Here is a 19523-nt window from a genome sequence, read left to right on the forward strand (position 1 = left end):
GACATTGTCTTGAGTTCACAACAACATGTCTCCACAACTTCTCCACTACCTCTTCTGGCACTCTGGTTCTCACCCCCCTGCAACTCTAGTTTAACCCCTCCTCCCCACCATGCAGTACTAGCAAATCTTCCCGCTAGCATATTCGTCTTCCTCTAGTTCAGGTGCAAACCGTCTCTTCTGTACATGTCCCACCTTCTCTGGGAGAGAGCCCAGTGATCCAAAAATGTGATGCCCTCCCTCCTAAGCCAAGTGTTTAAAGTGTATGATCTTCCTATTTCTAGCCTCAATAGAAAATGGCACTGCTAGCAATTCTAAGATCATAACCCTGGAGGCCCTGTCCTTTAACTTAGCACTTAAGTTCCCAAACTCACTTTGCAGAACCTTGTCACTTATTCTCCCTATGTCATTGGTACCTACATGGACCACAGCCTCTGGCTGTTCACTCTCCCTCTTAAGAATGCTGAGGACTGAATTTGAGATACCTCAGACCCCGTTGTCATCCACAGAACCTCCTTTCTGTTCCCCTATTGCCACAGCTTGCCTCTTCTCTCTCCCCTCACCACTTTTCTTCTGAGTCACTGAACCAGACACAGCTCAGTGCCAGAGACTTGACTGCTGTGACTTTCCTCCGCTAGGCTATCCCCCAACAGTATTTAAAGTGATATACCTGTTGTTGAGGAGGATGGCCACAAGGGTACAATCCATTTCCCTTTCCTGTCACCCAGTCTCCTATGTCTTGCACCTTAGGAATAACTACCTCTCTATATGTCCTATCTATCACATCCTCAGCCTCCTGAATGATCCAGAGTTTATCCAGTTCCAGCTCCATCTCAACATGGAATTTTAGAAGCTGCAGCTGGATGCACTTAGTTGGGTAGTTATTACCCAACACTTTGGTAGAAAATGGGTTTCCTTTGGCCCACCTCCTGACACTCCAGATTCTGTCCATCATCTGTAAGCTGGAATTCATTCTATCTCCTGCATTGTCCAAAACTTGATGATTACTGGCACTTTTTGAAAGTGTTCACACTAGTCAGTGCAATCTGTACTATCATTGCCACAATTTAGCCAGCTTTGACAGCATCTGCTAACACACAGCTGCACCTCCATCTAGTAAGATAATGACAACAGTTCCAATTTCCTTCCAAGACACACACCAGCCTGACTATATTAACATTTCATCATCATTGATGTAGGAGTACTGTCACTAGAAGAATTGCTGAAGGCTGATGAGCATTAAATTCCACTGGGAAAAGAAAAATACCCCATTATATCACAATTCCTATTATCTTTGTTGATTATCTCACCACAATTGATTACTCCCTAAATACACTTACCAGCTCTGTGCATCATCCACATATATCTGGGAATATCTTTATGCTAGAGCAGGGGTGTCAAACTCATTTTAGGTCATGGGCCAGATTGGGCAAAATGCAGCTTCATGCGGGCCAGATCAGTCGGGCGCGTGCGAACGCAGCTTTCATTGCCTCCGTTTTTTCAGCCTGTTCTAATGTGTCTCAGTCTCTGCTATAACCACAAAGTGTTTCACTTCACAAATTCCATTTCTTATGAAGAAGACTGCTGAGCAAGCATTATTTTTATGATTGGTATTAACTTACAATCATAGGCTTCATATCGCCGGGCCATTAATAATTAAAATAATAGATCTATCTAAAATGATCTCACGGGCCGGATATGGCCCATGGGCCTTGAGTTTGACACCTATGTGCTAGAGTGTTTCCCCAGTGGCTGAAATGTGCCTGGGAGAAAGTTACTGAATGCTGGGGAGGTGTGGGGGTGTTTCTGATAATAAATCTGTTGGGTATTTCCCATGGCCTTACCATTAGCAACATGTTACATAAACGTTTAATAGGATCTTAACTGCCACATTAGAGTATGCAATCTCCTTCTACTAGATAGATCTCCTTTGTTCCACCTATTCCCTACCCCTACTTTCTCTACAGCCTGAATTAACTCGTTTCCTCTTTCCAAATTGTGGTAGAAAGGTCTCTATCTCTTAACTGTTTCTCTGTCTGTCTTTGTGAGCACTTCCTGCAATTTCCTTGTCACGTTTCGTGCCACCAATAATTAAGTGAATGAGTTCTCCATTCCTATGTCCAACAGGAGTCTCCTGGGATGGGGATGTGAAAAACCTGTTGTAACATCTGAATTTTATCAAGCACACAAGGTTATTTTAAATATCAAAATTCAAAGCAATTCTAGGTAGTACCATGGACTCATTTTCAACGGTGACATTTTGTTTCCAAATGTCTGAACTGAAAATGTTTGCTGATTGTTGCAGAGTTCGATCCTATTTGCAAAATACCAGATGAAGTAGCCTATGCCTGCATCCATAAGATAAGGAAAACATTCAGCTCAGGCTTCAGTTACAATATCAATAATATTTCTGTAACTAAAGAATCAGGCAAAAACTATTTCTGTGGAGGACATTTCTAACCACCGTACCTTGATAATCAATGTCCTTACCAGGCACAATAAGTTCGGGCCGCTATTCTAGAGTCCTAAATATCACATTATTAAAGCAACTATAAGACCTGATCCGAGCTAGATATCCACACATATCTAGCCTAACAATGTCAAATAAAGAGTATTAATGAGGGAATTGTAGTTGATGAAGTACACAAGGACTTCCAAAAAGTATCTGATAAACTGCTACAACTTTTAAAAAATATTTCTAATGACCGAAGGCCATTCAACCCTTTAAACTACACTGGGTGTCAGAGCAATGCCATTCCCTATGGCCCCCTCCACCCATTTATTTCCCTGTCTGACACTATTTCCTCCATCCTCAAATTCTCCTGCCAACCCTCTAGATTAGGGGTAATTTAGTGTCCAATAAACTCAATAACCGCACATCATTGGAAATGTGGGAGGAAAACCACTCAAAAATGTGCAGGCTCTTTCTGATGGCACCAGAAGTCAGGATTGAACATGGGTCATGGGAGTCATGAAGCAGCTGCACTACCTGCAGTACAACTCTGCCATTTCCATAATAGGCTCATCACAAGACTGATGCTCATGAAAGCAGCATGGATAGAAAGCTCACTACCTAATAGGACACATAACTGTCATAAAAGATTATTTCTTGGATTGTGTGTACAGTGGTCAATGCTGTATAACTGCTTTTTATTTAAAAAATATAGTGAGCTGAACTTCAGTGAAGGGAACATAATTTCCAGCTATATAGCTGATACAAAGTTGAAGGTGAGCAAATGGCGTGGAGGATTGCACCAGATTTAAACCAGATCTGGGCAGAATGGTGGGTACTTAGCAGATAAAAATTAATGCTGAGACAGGATAAATGCTCTAATTTTATATTCTGGACAATTTGAAGAGAGAAGTTTATAAGATTATGATAGACAAAGTTTTAATAGCTGGTACCTTTTTCCCAGGACTGAAAAGTCTGATACTGGAAGGCACACATTAATGTCAGAGGAGTGAAATTCAAAAGAAATGCACAGAGCACATTTAAAAAAATATATACAAAGAGAATGGTGGGTGCCCAGAATGCACTGCCAGGGGTGGTGGTAGAGGCAGAACCGAGGGAAGCTCTTAGATAGGCATGTGAATACGTAGAGATTGAGGATTTACTGGCCATTTGCTGGTATAAGTAATTAGGTATCATTGGCTTGATTATGTCAGTACAATATCAAGGGCCAAAGGGTTTGTTCTTGTGCTGTATTATTGTATGTTCCATGTGGCAATTCTAAACTGAGTACAAGAATAGAGATTCAGGAGTGTATTTAGCACACATATGAAAATAAAAGCTGCAAATCTATGGGAAGAGGGACGTTAGTTTGCTTTGACCTGTCACCAGAACAACCCTGATGTGCTACGTGTTCCCCAACCTGTGAACCACTCAGTGCAATCTGGAAACAAACACCAATTATTTTATCATTGGGTTAAAAATGAATGCTTGGAAAAACTCCCAAGGCAAATAATATTGGTTGAGTCAGCAGTAGGACATTTGGTGATGCTGTTGGTGATGGAATGGAGAAAGGCGGGGATGGAAAATTCTCTTCAATTTTCCACACCAATGGGCCATATTAACACAAAGTAACTAGATACAGCTGTTCAATGTTTTTGAACCATAAACTCTCGCCCCCTACGGCTGTCAAGATGATTCTTCCAAACATAACATTAAAGATTTTACGTTAATCAATGATGGCTTACTCGCTGTCTTCTGCACTGTGTATGTTCCCATTTGGAAATTCACTGAAATTTTCCAATTTCATTTTATTACCAACTTTGCCACGACTGAAAAAAAAGACACTCAACTCATCAGTTTGTCGTGCATTTGGACACAGCAATTTAAAACACAGTATTGCAAATTCATTGACAAGGAAGTTATTAGAGTTTAATCGTTCATTTTTACTTGAAACTGAGCCATCATAATTTGCATTTATGGAAAATATAAATAAAATTTAACCTTTTCTATATTTCTGGTAAAATTCTAAATATAAAATTTTGAATTAAAAATACAGCTAAATATAACTCCCAATAACAAATACCACCGTGAAAAGATCTGTGGATGAATAATTTGGCTAAGTAACTTTGAATTCCCTGGAAATTTTGTTGGCAATTCAATGTTGAAAGCCCCTCAGATTTCTTTTCTGAGGCCTCTTCAAACGTGAAAATACATTTTCCAAAATCAAAACAAATCAGGATAATGCTCAAAAATTAGATTCAGTTCTCCACTCCACACTGTAATGTTCCAGAAAATGCTCCTTTGTTAAATTTATTGAATGGCATTAAATGTGGTACAACTTGTTTTCTTTATTTAAATTTTACCTCAACAAAATCATCTACATTTTTACCTCTGATACAGAGAATTTATTGATCTCACAACAGATGAGCATTAGTAAAAATTACTGAATTACATCCAGTTTGTGGAAAAAATATTAGTGTATAATCAGCCAGCGATTTTAAATTAAGCCTCTGTTTCTGGCTTCAAGACAAACTGCTGCATTGCATTGCTCCAAACTGTAGGTTAACTCAGCCAGTTGGCTATATCCAACCGTCAGCTTCTTCCTGAAAAGGAAAATAACAAATTAATCTCTTTAAAGAGAGTTACTTGCTGGAAACTTCTCACATCCTGTCAACATGCTGCATGTGGTGGAAAATATGTTTTCAGCTTTTTTAGAAGAAAACATCATTGTTAATAGAATTTCATACTATTTCAAAGCAGCTTTATTTAACTTAATTTTATTAATACAATTAGAGGTAGTAATAGAAGATGAACTTAATATTTGTATCAATCTTCACCACGGAAGATACTAGCAGTATGCCAGAAATTAGAGTGTGTCGGGGGCAGACGTGAGTGTTGTTGCTATTACTAAGAAGGTGCTTGGGAAGCTGAGAGGTCAAAAGGTGGTTAAGTCACCTGGAGCAGATGGACTACACCCCAGCATTCTGAAAAGGTTGCTGAAGAGATTGTGAAAGTATTAGTAATTATCTTTCAAGAATCACTAGATTCTGGAATGGTTCCAGAGTACTGGAAAACTCTGAATGTCACTTCACTCTTTAAGAAGGGAGGGAGGCAGAAGAAAGAGAATTATAGGTCCAGCTGGAAAGATAATGGAGTCCATTATTAAGATTTAGGTTTCAGGGTCTTGATGGCACATGATAAAATAGGCCAAAATCAGCATGGCTTCCTTAAGGAGAAATCTTGTCTGACAATTCTTTTGGAAAAGTTCACTGATGACACATTAGTGGCTGGCCTCATCAACAAAGAGGAGGCAGAGCAGCTGGTAAAATGGCATGAGCACGACAACTTGAGTCTCAACGTGGGCAAAACCAAAGAGATGATTGCAGACATTACAAAGGTTCAGGCTGACCTCTCCTCATTACACATACATGACTCCTCCATGGGAGTACACTTAACGGATGATCTGACCTGATCCTTCAACCCCACCTCATCTTGAGAGCACAGCAGCATCTCCACTTCCTGAGAAGATTTGAAATGAGGAAGGCTCCCTCACCCCTCATTTCAACTAATTTTTACAACGGCATCATCAAGTGTCCTGACTAGCTGCATTACCGTCTGGTACGGGATTACAAGGACTGAGAGAATCATCACCCATTAGAGATATTTATCAGGACTGCTACATATACAGGGCATTTAGCATTATCAATGATCCTTCCCATCTGTCCACCATCAGGCAGGAGATACCATAGCATTAGGACAAGAACTGTTAGGATGCTTCTACCCCCAGGCCATAAGACTACAGAGCTCTCTGCCATCATGTATGAAACTCATAATACACTCTCATCACATGAGGCACCAGTAGCATTATACTGCTTATTCTTTAAATTTGTGAAACTCCCTCTCTCAGGCTCCGCACATCTAGGGAGTATACAACTTTGATCCCACCAAACCCATGAGGCTGGGATGTCTCGCCCATCCAACCCCAGTTTGTATGAATGCTGTGTGATTTACTGCCACCCTTGAAATCACCCATTGGCAAGAAATAACAGATCGTACACTGCTTAAAATTATAAAGAAAATATATTTATGAACATTAACTTAACCCAAGAGTTATTAAAGAAAACAAAGGCCCATTATAATTAAATAATCAACTGCATACAAGTTGGAGTTCATCCTGAACTTGTCTAACTTGCGTGCTGGACCCTTGGTCTTTGTGAAAGCACATTCAACCTTCTGAATGTTGCTCGAAATTCATCACAAACAAATGGGTCTCCCCTGGGAGTATTGGTCCTTCCTACTTCAAGCCATTCATCTGCACAAAACACCTTGTGCAAAAGGAAAAGCATCCTCAGCCATCTTCCCTCCTGTCTTCTCCCAGCTCCCGCCAAAAAGACCTGTCCAGCCAGTGTTCTCTAGACCCTTCTCCCAATTCTACCATCCTGATTGGTTGACACCACATTCCTAAGTTGGACAACGAGCCTCTTGTTTCAGCTTAAACCCAAACAAGCTGAAAGAGGAAAAGACTGCTTTTGCAGAACTACTAAAATGAAATAACTCCAACAACGCAGTTGTACTGTATAGCCTAATCATAATAAGGGACTACTTTATGTTTTATACTCTTCAACATGTGCCTAATAATGGAGAAAATGAGAGGTCAATACCCCTCATACATCTGCTTCATAGACTACTCAAAGGCATTTGAATGTGTCCAATACACCAAACTATGGACAACAATGATTCAACTGGGCATGGCACCACACCTAGTGGCTCTTCTAGAAACACTGTATGCTACGCAATCCTCCAGCCTTCGGACCACATCTGGCGAGACTGAATCATTCTGCAATGGAAAGGAGTCCGCCAAGGCTGCATCCTTTCTCCACACCTTTTTAACATCTACACTGAGGTGATCATGAGACTGGGAATTCCAGACAACACTGGCATTAAAATAGGAGGAAGGACCATCAGTAACTTGAGATGCGCAGATGACACAGCCCTGCTAGCCACAACAGAAGAAGGCCTACAGGCACTACTCAATAATGTTGCAAAAGTCTCTGCTGAATTTGGATTGTTGATAAATGGCAAAAAGACCAAAGTTATGGTGATAAGCAAAACTGCAATTCAAGCTGACATCTACATCGGAAACGACAAGATCGAACAAGTGTCCTCCTTTATATACCGTGGTGCAGAACTAAATGTCACAAACAAATGCAGCAAGGAAATAAGGCGAAGGCTAACAATGGCACGCACAAGCACTACCAAACTCTGGAACATCTGGAAAGATAGATCTGTGAGCACTGACACCAAGATACACCTCCTCAAGAGTCTTGTCTGGCCAGTAGCCCTATATAGCTGTGAAACATGGACCCTAAATGTAGCTGATGAAAAGAAGTTGACAGCATTTGAGATGTGGACATACAGATGGATCCTCAGGGTATCATACACTGAAAGGAGATCCAACAATTTCATCCTAGAAAAGACTGGCATGAAATCAATACTTCTGGAAATCGTTATCCAAAGGGAACTTCGCTATTTTGGACAGATCTCAAGAACTGATGACACACTGGAAGGCACTGCGCTTTAAGGTAGAGTAGAAGCAGCTCCCAAGGCAGACAGAGGACAACCTGGATCAACAACATCGAGAAGTGGACCAACCTCACCACTAGAGATGCACTGCCAACAGATCGCAGTGAAAGAAAGTGGTCCCTGAGGCTCTGGCAGAGTATGGCACATGGTGATGATTAGGTTTTAGTAACACGTCATTGCAAGTGCTAATAGGTGTGTGTCAAGTTTGGATTCTGCCAGTAAAAAACCATGAAACTTAGCTCCCGTCTCCAGCGTTTTCATTAATACCATGGTTGTGTAACCAGGCCACATACACAACAAATTGGTGATGAGGTTAATGAACCTACATCGTATCGGAACCACCGTGTTTAATTGATAACGACACTCGGAAGAAGAGCGTAAGGAACAAGCCAAGGAGTGAGAGTGAGGCCGCGAGCCTGAGAGGAAGCGGGGGCACAGCCGGGTTCAGGAATGTCGGGAGACCAAGAGACACAATTGGAGCCACAGCATGTCCAGGAGAGACCACAGCCGGCGCTGACCCCCAGGGGCTGAGGGTCTGCCTGTCCTGGGAGATAAAAAGGAGCAACACACACATTTAGACGGAATGCACTCATGGCGCTAGCAAAAAGGACATGCGAGTCAAAAAGAAAACAAGGGGGAGAATGGGGCTTAATTAACATAACAAAGATGGCAATGATTGGAACCATTACAGCATTTGATAGTGGCACTGAAGACTGGGAACTTACACTGAAAGAATGGAGTTATAATGTGAGGCTAACAGTGTTAAGGATGAAAATAAAGCCAGCGTCTTACTCAGTATTATGGGAGCAGAAACATATGGGCTGTACAGAACTTGTTAACCCCTGTAAAGCCAGCTGACAAAACGTTCAAGCAAATAGTACACACTCTCCAACAGCATTTAAACCCCAAACCACTGGTCATTGCTAAAAGTTTTAAATTTCACAATCAGAATCAGAGCAAAAATGAAAGCATTTCTGAATATTGTGCTGAATTGCACAAATTATCAGAACATTGTCAACTTGGAGCTGGTCTATCGGACTCATTGAGGGACAGGTTAGTGTGAGGCGTGCACTGTGAAACGACACAGAAGCTTCCATGTGAAAGAGACCTTACATTCGAGAAAGCGCTAAACATTACAATATCAATGGAAACAATGGCACGAGGTGCTTCCAAAATACAACAAAAAATTCTGGAATATGGCACAAAGAAAATGTCACTGAACAGAAATGAAGGAAAGGAATGTTACCGTTGTGGGAACAGGTCACATAACCCGGATGACTGTTGGTTTAAAGACAAATAAAGCAGAAACTGTGGCAAACATGGCCACATTGGCAGAGTATACGAAGCTCGTCAACAGCAGAAAAAGGGCAAAATACAGAAAAACAAGAAACCCCAAAAAGAAAAATACAAGGTACACCAAATGAAAGAAGGCAGTTCTGATGAAAACAACTCCAATCAAAGTGAATTGTCTTGTCAGCAACTACACAGCGTGAAAGAGAGGTGATCGAAGAGTAATATGGATCACTCCACAAGTGGTGGGTGTGAGACCGAAAATGGAGTTGGACACAGGCTCAGCTTTAACAGTGATCTCTGCAACACGACTACAAATGACTGTTTTCTCACATACCTCTGAAATGAACTAAGCTATTGCTAAAGACTTACACAAGACATAAAGTGCATTCCAAAGGTAAAATTAAAGTGACAGTGACTTACAGAGATAAAACACAGCAGCTGAACCTCTGTACTGAAAAATGGAGGACCCCTCCATTGCTGGGACATGAATGGCTCAGGAAAATCCAGTTGGATTGGCACACCATCAAGGCACTAGATGTGTCAACAAAGGCTCGGCGGTGAAGATGTCTGCAGCTCTCCTCTCACCCATTGTCGACTATTACAATGTCAATGAGGAGCTAGACAGCATCGACGATGAGGATGAATGCAGTATCCGTGGCTGCAACTCGGATGAAGATACAGAGGATGCAAGAGAGATAGATATTGCCAATAAGCAGGATGATGAAGACTACCTGGAAGTAAAAGAGCAGATGTACCAGGAGAAATTGACATCTCTCAAAAGACAGCTACAGCAGTTACAGGAAGGCACTTTGCTGGAGTATCAGAAAAGGATGAAGAAACTAGATTAACAATACAAGGAAAGAATATGAAATGCAGAGCTTTTTCTGCAGCTGGAGACAGAACAAGTGGAAAGAAAGCAGCAGTGAAGGAATTTGAAGATACTGGTTTCCCTTGCTATTCGAAGGTAGAGCATTCCTATGAAATGGTTCGTAAGCCAGAATGTTGTAAAGTGAAGAAGCAATTACCATTTATTAGCAAAAGCCCACACAAAATGCTGGTGGAACACAGCAGGCCAGGCAGCATCTATAAGGAGAAGCACTGTCAACGTTTTGGGCTGAGACCCTTCGTCAGGACCCTCCTGACTTGTGGCAAAAACACACAGCACATGCGCTCCCAGCAGAAGCACTCTTTCCAGTAACCTTTAAGCTATGAAGCTGCCAAATCATACCAAATAACACATAAAAATACACAGCATATATAAAGTAGAAATAATGTACGTCCAGTGTAGTTTCACCTACTGGAATCGGGAAGGCAGCAAGCACACTGATAATGGTGTGTTAGGCTGAATTGTCGGAGGATGGGGTATCATCTCATCGTTGTCTGTTTCCATCAGGGCAGGCAGGTCACTAACGTCTTCTATGTTTGCCTGCCTTGATGTCGAAGGTCGTGGTTCATCGTCTGCTGTGGCTGATGTGGAAGGCTTGAAAAACAACAGTATGCTTGACCGCTTAGCCTTGTGCATTTTTCTATCGTACAGTTCTTTGTAAGCACTCAAACCATCCCTCAAATATGCCCTAAACCTACGTACCCTTTCAAAATTAAAGTCATATTTTTCTGCAATCATTGCAGCAGAAATCTCACGCAATGGCTTCACGTTCAGTTCCTGGACGACTTCACTTTCGGGCCATTTGCTACTGCATTCGGCTTCAGTTGTTATCCTTTCCTCTTCATCAGCTCTTCATCTGTCAGTTCTGGGTCATGGGATGCCAAAACCTCTTCAACATCATCTTCTTCAACATCATCTTCGTCAACTTCCAAAAACCCTTAGCCAAACTCATTATGTCCTTACTTTGTTCACCACAATCAAAATGCTTAATTATGTCTAGGTTTATGCTAAGTGTAACACCCTTACGTGCTCTTTTAGGCTTTTCCGATACCTTAGAACTCATCTTGCTAACGGATGCTCAAAATAAATCGATATAAAGCACAGATGCTCACAGGTACGTGTTTAAGCAATGCCGGCTAAAATGCAGTTCTGGGGAAGGAGGTTGGCTGCTTGGTGCGAACGCTGCTTTTTCTCGTAACAGTGAAAACAGCTTCTGTTAGCGGAAACAGGTTTCTAATGTAGGTCTTTCGTAACAGCAAGCTGTCGTAAAGTGAATGTTTGAAAAACAGGGACAACTGTAAAAAGATTGAGTTAGAAGAAAAGAAAAAGATAATTGAGAACGAGAAGCTAACAATGGAACTCACAGGAGATTCTGTGGCGGTCAAGCCAATAATGACTAGGAAACTAAGGAGGAGACTTAATGACCCTGTTCCATTTACAGACAGAAGACGAAAACCTGCACCCATGCAGTTAAATTACTTGTTAACAGATGGAGATAATGGAAGATCTGCAAACTCTCAATAAGCTTAAATCTCCAAAAAGACCAATATCTCCATCTTCCCCTAAGCATCTTCCCAGCACTCATGCAGAATCACCAGCACAAAGATATGAAGTACGAATAGAAGATGGAAAGTTATATTATGATAAGATATGGTATGATAAATGCCAGGCTACTCTCTTGGAATCTAAGGAGAATACGAAGATAGGCTGTGTAATTAGCTCAGTTGGAACAAATGAGATATGGGTAAGGAAGACAAGTGATAGCACAAAGATGTGTATATATCTAGGACAGCTATATATCTACTGCCTAGAACTCCTAGCAAGTTGGAGGCACACATCTTAACTCCCTATGCTCAGAGGTCAACTTTTCATGTCTTTGATATGGAAATCTGTATTAAAACATACAAGTTTATTGACAGACTGAAGAACACACTATTTGAAGAAACTTTCCAATGCCATCTCAGTTTTGATGATTGTACATATTTTTAAGAATAACATTCACCTTTTCATGGATTTCACTTTGCTTTCGTCATCTTTGCGAGATTGAGGTGACTACTCTTTATGGCTAGAACCTGCCAATTTGTGGATTGTTTAATTTATTCCAGAAAATAGAGTGAAGACCTATTTGCTTCAGTGCCGAACAATCTAGAGAAGGCCACCCACCCCCAGAGACTTGAGTTGTAAAAGGCTTGTTATAATTTGATATTATTATGTTACTTTGTTATAATTTGATATTAAGTTGCTAAGTAAACAAATGGTAGGCATTTGTATGTTAAAAGTAAACATATTTGTTTAGCATAATGCCCCAGTTAAAAAAAAGTTGATATACTGTTAAAATAAAAGGGGAGGAGTGTACTGTATAGCCTACATTATAATAAGGGACTGCTTTATGTTTTAGTATGTTACGAAGGATGAACAACTCTGATGGGCAGAAGGGTGCAAAATCGCCCATGCCCCCTCCCCCTTTTTGGAGAATCGCAAATTGCTACCATTTGGATGCTGTTATCAAGGAAGTAAGAGAGACAAAGGAAATCTTCCAGGGCAGTTGTTATTGATAACAGCTCATGAAAGAGAATGAGAGAGAGACACAGCTAAGATGGAACGTCCCCTACTGACAAAAGCCATTGATTTACTGCTATTGTCTTGTGGAGAAGGATTGTTTATTTGGTACTGTTCTATTCATTGAAACCCCTCAGGGGGCAACCAGAGTGGGCTGGTTTGATAGGTTACATCATTCCAATCTGATTGACACCTGAGACCCCGTGAGTGGGGATAAAAGTGAGGTCTGGGGTAACACCCCTCAGACGCACCAGGAAAAACACTAGTGAGCATCAGAACCCCCCCGAGACAGGGTGGGAGACCGGAGACCGAACGAAGGGTCGGTAAATTTTAACTCTCAGTGTTTTGTAGCGAGACTGGTGGGGGGCTTGTGTGTGTCCATCTTTGCCTGGGTGACGAGTCCACCACAGAAGAACGGTCTAGCTAAAGGATGGAGGGGACATACGTGAATGACCACAACAACAACGCATCGACGGATCAACATCGCAAAGGAAGGGTGGCAAGATAATAGCTGTTACTGTTCACACGTTTTCTCTCTCTCTCTCTCCAACAATTGCAACACATCGACAAACAACTACCGCAGCCTGCATGTACTGAACTGAACTTCATATTTCCATCTATCCCCTAGACGATAGAGCTTGTTTCATTAGTGATTATTATTACACCCGCACTTTCAGGTTTAGTATTGCTAACGTATATTCTCTGTATATTTGCATTATATTATTTTGTATATTTTTGCTAATAAATATTGTTGAAAATAGTATCACCAGACTCCAATGGACACTTGTATCTTTGCTGGTAAGACACCCAGTTACGGGGTACATAACAAATTGGGGCCTCGTCTCGAGATTTGATACCAAATTGGAGGGCCAGTGAATCGGGTTACAAGTCCAGACTGTGATCTGGTTGCGTGGGTAACCAGACGGGAAACCAGCAAAGATGGATGTAGACGAACTTACACAAAACCCAACTTTGAAGGCGCTAGAGGATGCCACAAAGACGGACTTGGTAAATATTGCGAAAGGATTAAATCTCACAGAGGTGAAGTTGTCAATGAAAAAGTGGGAGATGCGGAGGGCCATAACTCAGTATTATATTGAGAAGGATGTGTTTTCGGCTGAGGTATTGTAAGATATCCCTGAAAAAGTACCAGCTATTGGGATGGCTCAGGTAGAGTTGGAAAAATTGAGGCTGGACGCGGAACAGAAGAAAAGAGCTGACAAACAGAGGGTGTATGAACTTAGGTTAAAAAAGCTGGAAGCAGAGGAAAGGGAGAAGGAAAGAGCTGAAAGGGAGAAGGAAAGAGCTGAAAAACAGAGGAAGTATGAGGAGAAGGAGAAACAGAGGCAGCATGAGCTGGAAATGGAGAAGTTAAAGCAAGAGAGAAGAGTCCCAGGGGCAGACCGAGAGGAGAGGTTTAATGTTAGTAGGGAGTTTAGGTTAGTACCTCCGTTTGAGGAGACAGATGTTGATAGTTATTTCTTGCATTTTGAAAAGGTGGCAGTGAATCAGAAGTGGCCCAGAGATCAGTGGGTGGTGTTGTTACAAAGTGTGTTAAAAGGGAAAGCACAACAGGCATATGCGGCACTGACCATGGATGCGTCTGCGGATTATGAGGAAATAAAACAGGCTATCCTTCAGACCTATGAGTTAATCCCTGAAGCATATAGACAAAAATTCAGAGATTTAAAGAAAATGTGGAATCAGATGTATGCGGAGTTTGCCTATGAGAAGGGTGTGCTCTTGGATTGTTGGTGTGCAGCAGAAAGGGTGGAGGAGGATTTCCATCGTTTCAGAGAGTTAATTCTGATTGAGGAATTTAAAGGTTGTGTTTCGGATGATATCCGGATGTACTTGAATGAGAAGCCAAATAAGTCTATATCAGAATTTGCCAGATTCGCAGATGAATATGCCCTAACCCACAAGACAAAGTTTTCCTCGAATAAGAGTTACCAGAAAGACCATAGGGACGGTAGTGAAAGCCCGCTGGCTAAGGTAGAAAATATGCCGGGAGCTAGTGGTAAAGGTAAGGAGGAAGAAAGGCAGGCTGGCAGGAGGGTTCCTGGCTTGACCTGCTTTAATTGTGGAAAGGTTGGTCATATTGCATCTAAATGCTTTGCTCCAAGGGAAAGGGAACGCAGCAGTCCCTACAGGGTGTATTGTGTCGATCAACAAATCGATGAGAAAGGCCCAGGTAGATAAAATACGAGAGGGGCGTGAGAAATTTATTTCAGAAGGGACCGTGTCTGTGAAAGAGGGAGAAACCCCAGTTCCAGTGAGGATCTGGAGAGATACTGGAGCTGAGCAGTCATTGATTCTAAGTAAGGTACTAGATTTTGGTCCTGAGACTGGAGAGGTAGTTTTGAGAAGCATAGGAAAAGGGACAGAAGCTGTACCTTTGCATGGGATCGTTATAAATTGTGATCTGGTATCTGGACCAGTTGAAATAGGGGTACGGTCAGAATTACCGAGAGACGGAGTGGACGTCCTTCTTGGTAATGATTTAGAGGGAGTGAGGTGTGTTCAGCCATGAAGCTGACGAGCAAGCCTGTAAGTGTTGAGGACCCGCCCCTAGATTCCAAGATCTATCCCGCATGCGCGATCACTCGCAGCATGTCGAGAAAGGCAGCTGAGAAAGAGACCAGCTTAAATCAGTCCAGTGTCGATTTGGCTGAGATGTTTTTACTTACCCTGTACCAAGAGGGGTTAGGGGATCGTAAAACGGAGAATAGGGAGGTGAAAGAGAGTAAAGGAGAGGAGGTAGACCTACCTTTAGCCAAGAGGGAATTTATAGAGGCACAGAGTAAAGATGAGAAACAGATAAGGCAGTTAGAAGGTCCAGTGTTGGACATGGATGATCTGTCTTGCTTGACAGAACTGTTTGAAGAAGTTGAAAAATTGAAATGTGTTCCCGATAATGATATAAGGGCAGTCCTAGATGAAAAGGATGCCGTTACCTTGAAGGAGTCTGCGGGGTTAGCAGATGAAATTGTTTTAACCCGTAGGGTTGAGTTTACTCCGGATGGGAGTTGCCCAGAGAGTAACTGGGAGGATCAGGGGAACTTAGAATTTGAAAAAGGGAATGGTATTGAAAGCCTGGAAGAGGTAGATGTCCCGTTTGAGTGAGTTCAAGATGTGGATGCACATGGTACTGAACCTAGTAATGAAACTCAGGAAAAGTCAGAGGTATCTGATATAGTTGAAAAGGAATGCAGTCCTTTTGGGTCAGATGGACTTGGTTCAGTGAAGAAAGGGTTAACCTTGGTACCAGTGGGAAGTGAGAATTCTCAGTTGTTTGTGTTAGAAGGTGTGTTAAAAGTTAGTGAGGAGATGGGAGCTGGTGTTGTGAATATTATTATTGAAGGAGAAGGGAAAAGTGTAGTTCTTAAATTGAATAAAGAAAATTTAAAGGCTGGATTGGTTTCAGAAGCAGTAACCAGGCTGAAGGAACAATGGCTTGTTAACAGGGTGCCTGTAAGTCAATTACAGTTTGTTTTGGAATTTAAAGGTAAACAACTTGAAGATGTTAAACTGAAAACTAATAGAATGAAGGGTCCTGAAAATAAAACTAATGACTTGCTTAGAAATAAAGAATTGTGTGGAAGTTCAGAAGATGGGCTAAGTTTGGAAAACATTGTTGATAACTCCTATGAAAGGAGTATGTGAAAGCCTATTCCACACTGGCGAGCAAGCTAACCATGTGAGAGTTAAATGGAAAAGAGGCAAAGGTTGACAAAATACCACTTTAAATAACAGGATCTGGTTTTGAGGGATTTCGACAAACCATGTAAATAATAAAGACAACACCATGGAAGATTGACTGTTGAGTTTAAAAGTAAAATAAAGATTAGTATTTGCATAAACTTTTGTAATGTACTACAGAATAATCACACATGTATTGGTTCACATTTTGTAATATACACTTAAGCTAAGATCACAACTCTTTAGTTTTGTTTTGCTGAAGAAAAGGAAGAAAAATAGGTGGTTATTAAGTTGGAGTCTGATGCTGCAAGAATTTGATATTAAGATACAGCATATTAAAGGAAGTGATAATGTTCTCGCTGATTGCTTATTCAGATGCTAAGTTGAATGTATATCTGTATTGCCCTGTAGTAAAAAAAACTCCTCTGTAATTTGTTAGATTCTGTAATTCTGTAAGACTCTATATTAGTTAATTTTCCCCCTTTGATGAAAATTCTTAGAAGGATGGGGGTGTTATGAAGAATAAACAACTCTGATGGGCAGAAGGGTGCAAAATCGCCCATGCCACCCCCCTCCCACTTTTTGGAGAATCGCAAATCGCTACCATTTGGATGCTGTTATCAAGGAAGTAAGAGAGACAAAGGAAATCTGCCAGGGCAGTTGTTATTGATAACAGCTCATGAAAGAGAATGAGAGAGAGACACAGCTAAGATGGAATGTCTCCTACTGACAAAAGCCATTGATTTACTGCTATTGTCTTGTGGAGAAGGATTGTTTACTTGGTACTGTTCTATTTATTGAAACCCCTCAGGGGGCAACCAGAGTGGGCTGGTTTGATAGGTTACATCATTCCAACCTGACTGACACCTGAGACCCCATGAGTGGGGATAAAAGTGAGGTCTGGGGTAACACCCCTCAGACGCACCAGGAGAAACGCTAGTGAGCATCAGAACCCCCATGAGACAGGGTGGGAGACTGGAGACCAAACGAAGGGTCAGTAAATTTTAACTCACAGTGTTTTGTAGTGAAACTGGTGGGGGGCTTGAGTGTGTGTGTGTCCACCCTTGCCTGGGTGACGAGTCCACCACAGAAGAACGGTCTAGCTAAAGGACGGAGGGGTCATACGTGAATGGCCACAACAACAACGCATCGACGGATCAACATCGCAAAGGAAGGTTGGCAAGATAATAGTGGTTACTGTTCACACGTTTTCTCTCTCTCTCTCTCTCCAACAATTGCAATACATCGACAAACAACTACCGCAGCCTGCATGAACTGAACTGAATTTTATATTTCCATTTGACAATTCATTATCCCCCTAGACAACGATAGAGCTTGTTTCATTAGTGATTATTATTACACCCGCACTTTCAGGTTTAGTATTGCTAACGTATATTCTCTGTATATTCGCATTGATATTAGTTTGTATATTTTTGCTAATAAATATTGTTGAAAATAGTATCACCAGACTCCAACGGACACTTCTATCTTTACTGGTAAGACACCCAGTTACGGGGTACGTAACAAGTAACACATCGTTGTAAGCGCTATTAAGCACGTATTGATCTGTACATGTGTGTCAAGTTTGGATTCTGCCAATAAAGAACCATGAAACCTAGCTCCCGTCTCCAGTGTTATTATTAACAGCATTGTTGTGTAACCAAGCCACATACACAACCACTGTAAAATCTTAACCAGGGCATTACTCTTGTATCTTTTATGCACCTTGTTATTTGTTAATTTATTTGTAATAATATTACTTTTTGTATAGTGTGTGTGAGTTATACGTACTGTGTTGTGCACCTTGGTCCAGAGTAAAGTTGTTTCATCTGGCAGTATACATGTGCACAGCTGAATAACAACAAACTAAACTTGAGCTTGATAGGAGGAGGGGCAGGTAGTGTTGAGGAAGCAGGGAGTTTGAAGAAGAACTTAGACAGACTGGGAGAATGGGCAAAGTGGTAGAAGAAATATAGTGTAGGGAAGTGTATGGTCATGTACTGCTCTACACTCCACTAAGGCCTTGCCGACAAGACCACATTGCTGCACCCTTGCCGAGATACTTGCAGATTTGACTCCAACTGTTTTACAGTCACCTTTTATTGCCACTTACAGCCATCTGCCAGAAGCCAATACAAGAGCACACATTTCAGAGCAGGTTAGGCAAAAGTAGGTGAAAAATTAAAATTGTACATTTAAAACATTACACATTACAAAGAATGGGACATTTGACTCCCTTAGCCTGCTCTGACATACAGGATAATTATGGCTAATCATCTGCCTCGGTGCAATTTTCCTGCATCCCAATTCTCTTAATAAAAATCCATAAAATAAAAAATCCATTTCCATCTTGAATACAATCAGCAACTTGGGTGGAGAATTCCAATGGTTCACTAACCTCCACATTAATTCTAATCCAATTCCCATATTTTCAGGCACTGACCTCTGGTTCTCAGCACCCTAGCTAAGGAAATCATCAGTTGAGCACCTACGCTGTCAAGCCCCCAAGCCCCCTTCTCACTGTTCCTCCTTGTACTGTCCATTTACAATGGACTTTACACCTTAGTGCACATCTACTTCTCTACTCAGGGAAGTGAAGAACTAAATAAAGGCCAGATCAATGAGGAACAGTAAATATAAAAGTTCCTCATTGATCAGTTTAGGTAATCAAAACTAGCTAATCTTAACTTGATTAACATTACACCATACATGATATCAATGGGATATACATTTCTTGCAAACTCCCCAACTCACCATCAACTATCAAACTCCCAATAAAATTCAAAGCCGTTTACCAACTTGAAGTCTGAAAATCACCACAGAAACTATGGGTCAATATTCACTTCAATATTCCTGTTGTGTTTTGTGGTTATTTGTAAAAATAGTTGGAAAAGAAACAGTAAAAATGATTTAATGATGTGAGTCAAGTAGCAGCTGTGATTGCTTCACACTTGAGTCAACAGCAGATGCAGTGATGGAATTGAGAGAAGGCCAGTGAGTTTTATTTTGTTTTTACACCTTAGTGGCAGAATGGTGCAAAGAAAAATATTC

At 41.3% G+C, this 19523-nt stretch overlaps 1 protein-coding gene across 2 annotated transcripts in view; it reads right to left on the reverse strand.

Annotated features, from left to right (window-relative positions):
- Positions 1-4354: 4354 nt before the first annotated feature.
- Positions 4355-19523, reverse strand: part of swt1 (SWT1 RNA endoribonuclease homolog) — a 172082-nt gene continuing 156913 nt past the window's right edge. For both annotated transcript variants that reach the window (XM_059984507.1, XM_059984508.1), the window contains one exon: positions 4355-5052. In XM_059984507.1, the coding sequence (XP_059840490.1) occupies positions 4947-5052 (106 nt within the window). In that variant the 3' untranslated portion in view covers positions 4355-4946. The remainder of the gene's footprint in view (positions 5053-19523) is intronic.

Source organism: Hypanus sabinus, chromosome 11, assembly GCF_030144855.1.
Source record: "Hypanus sabinus isolate sHypSab1 chromosome 11, sHypSab1.hap1, whole genome shotgun sequence".
NCBI classification, from domain to species: Eukaryota; Metazoa; Chordata; class Chondrichthyes; order Myliobatiformes; family Dasyatidae; genus Hypanus; species Hypanus sabinus.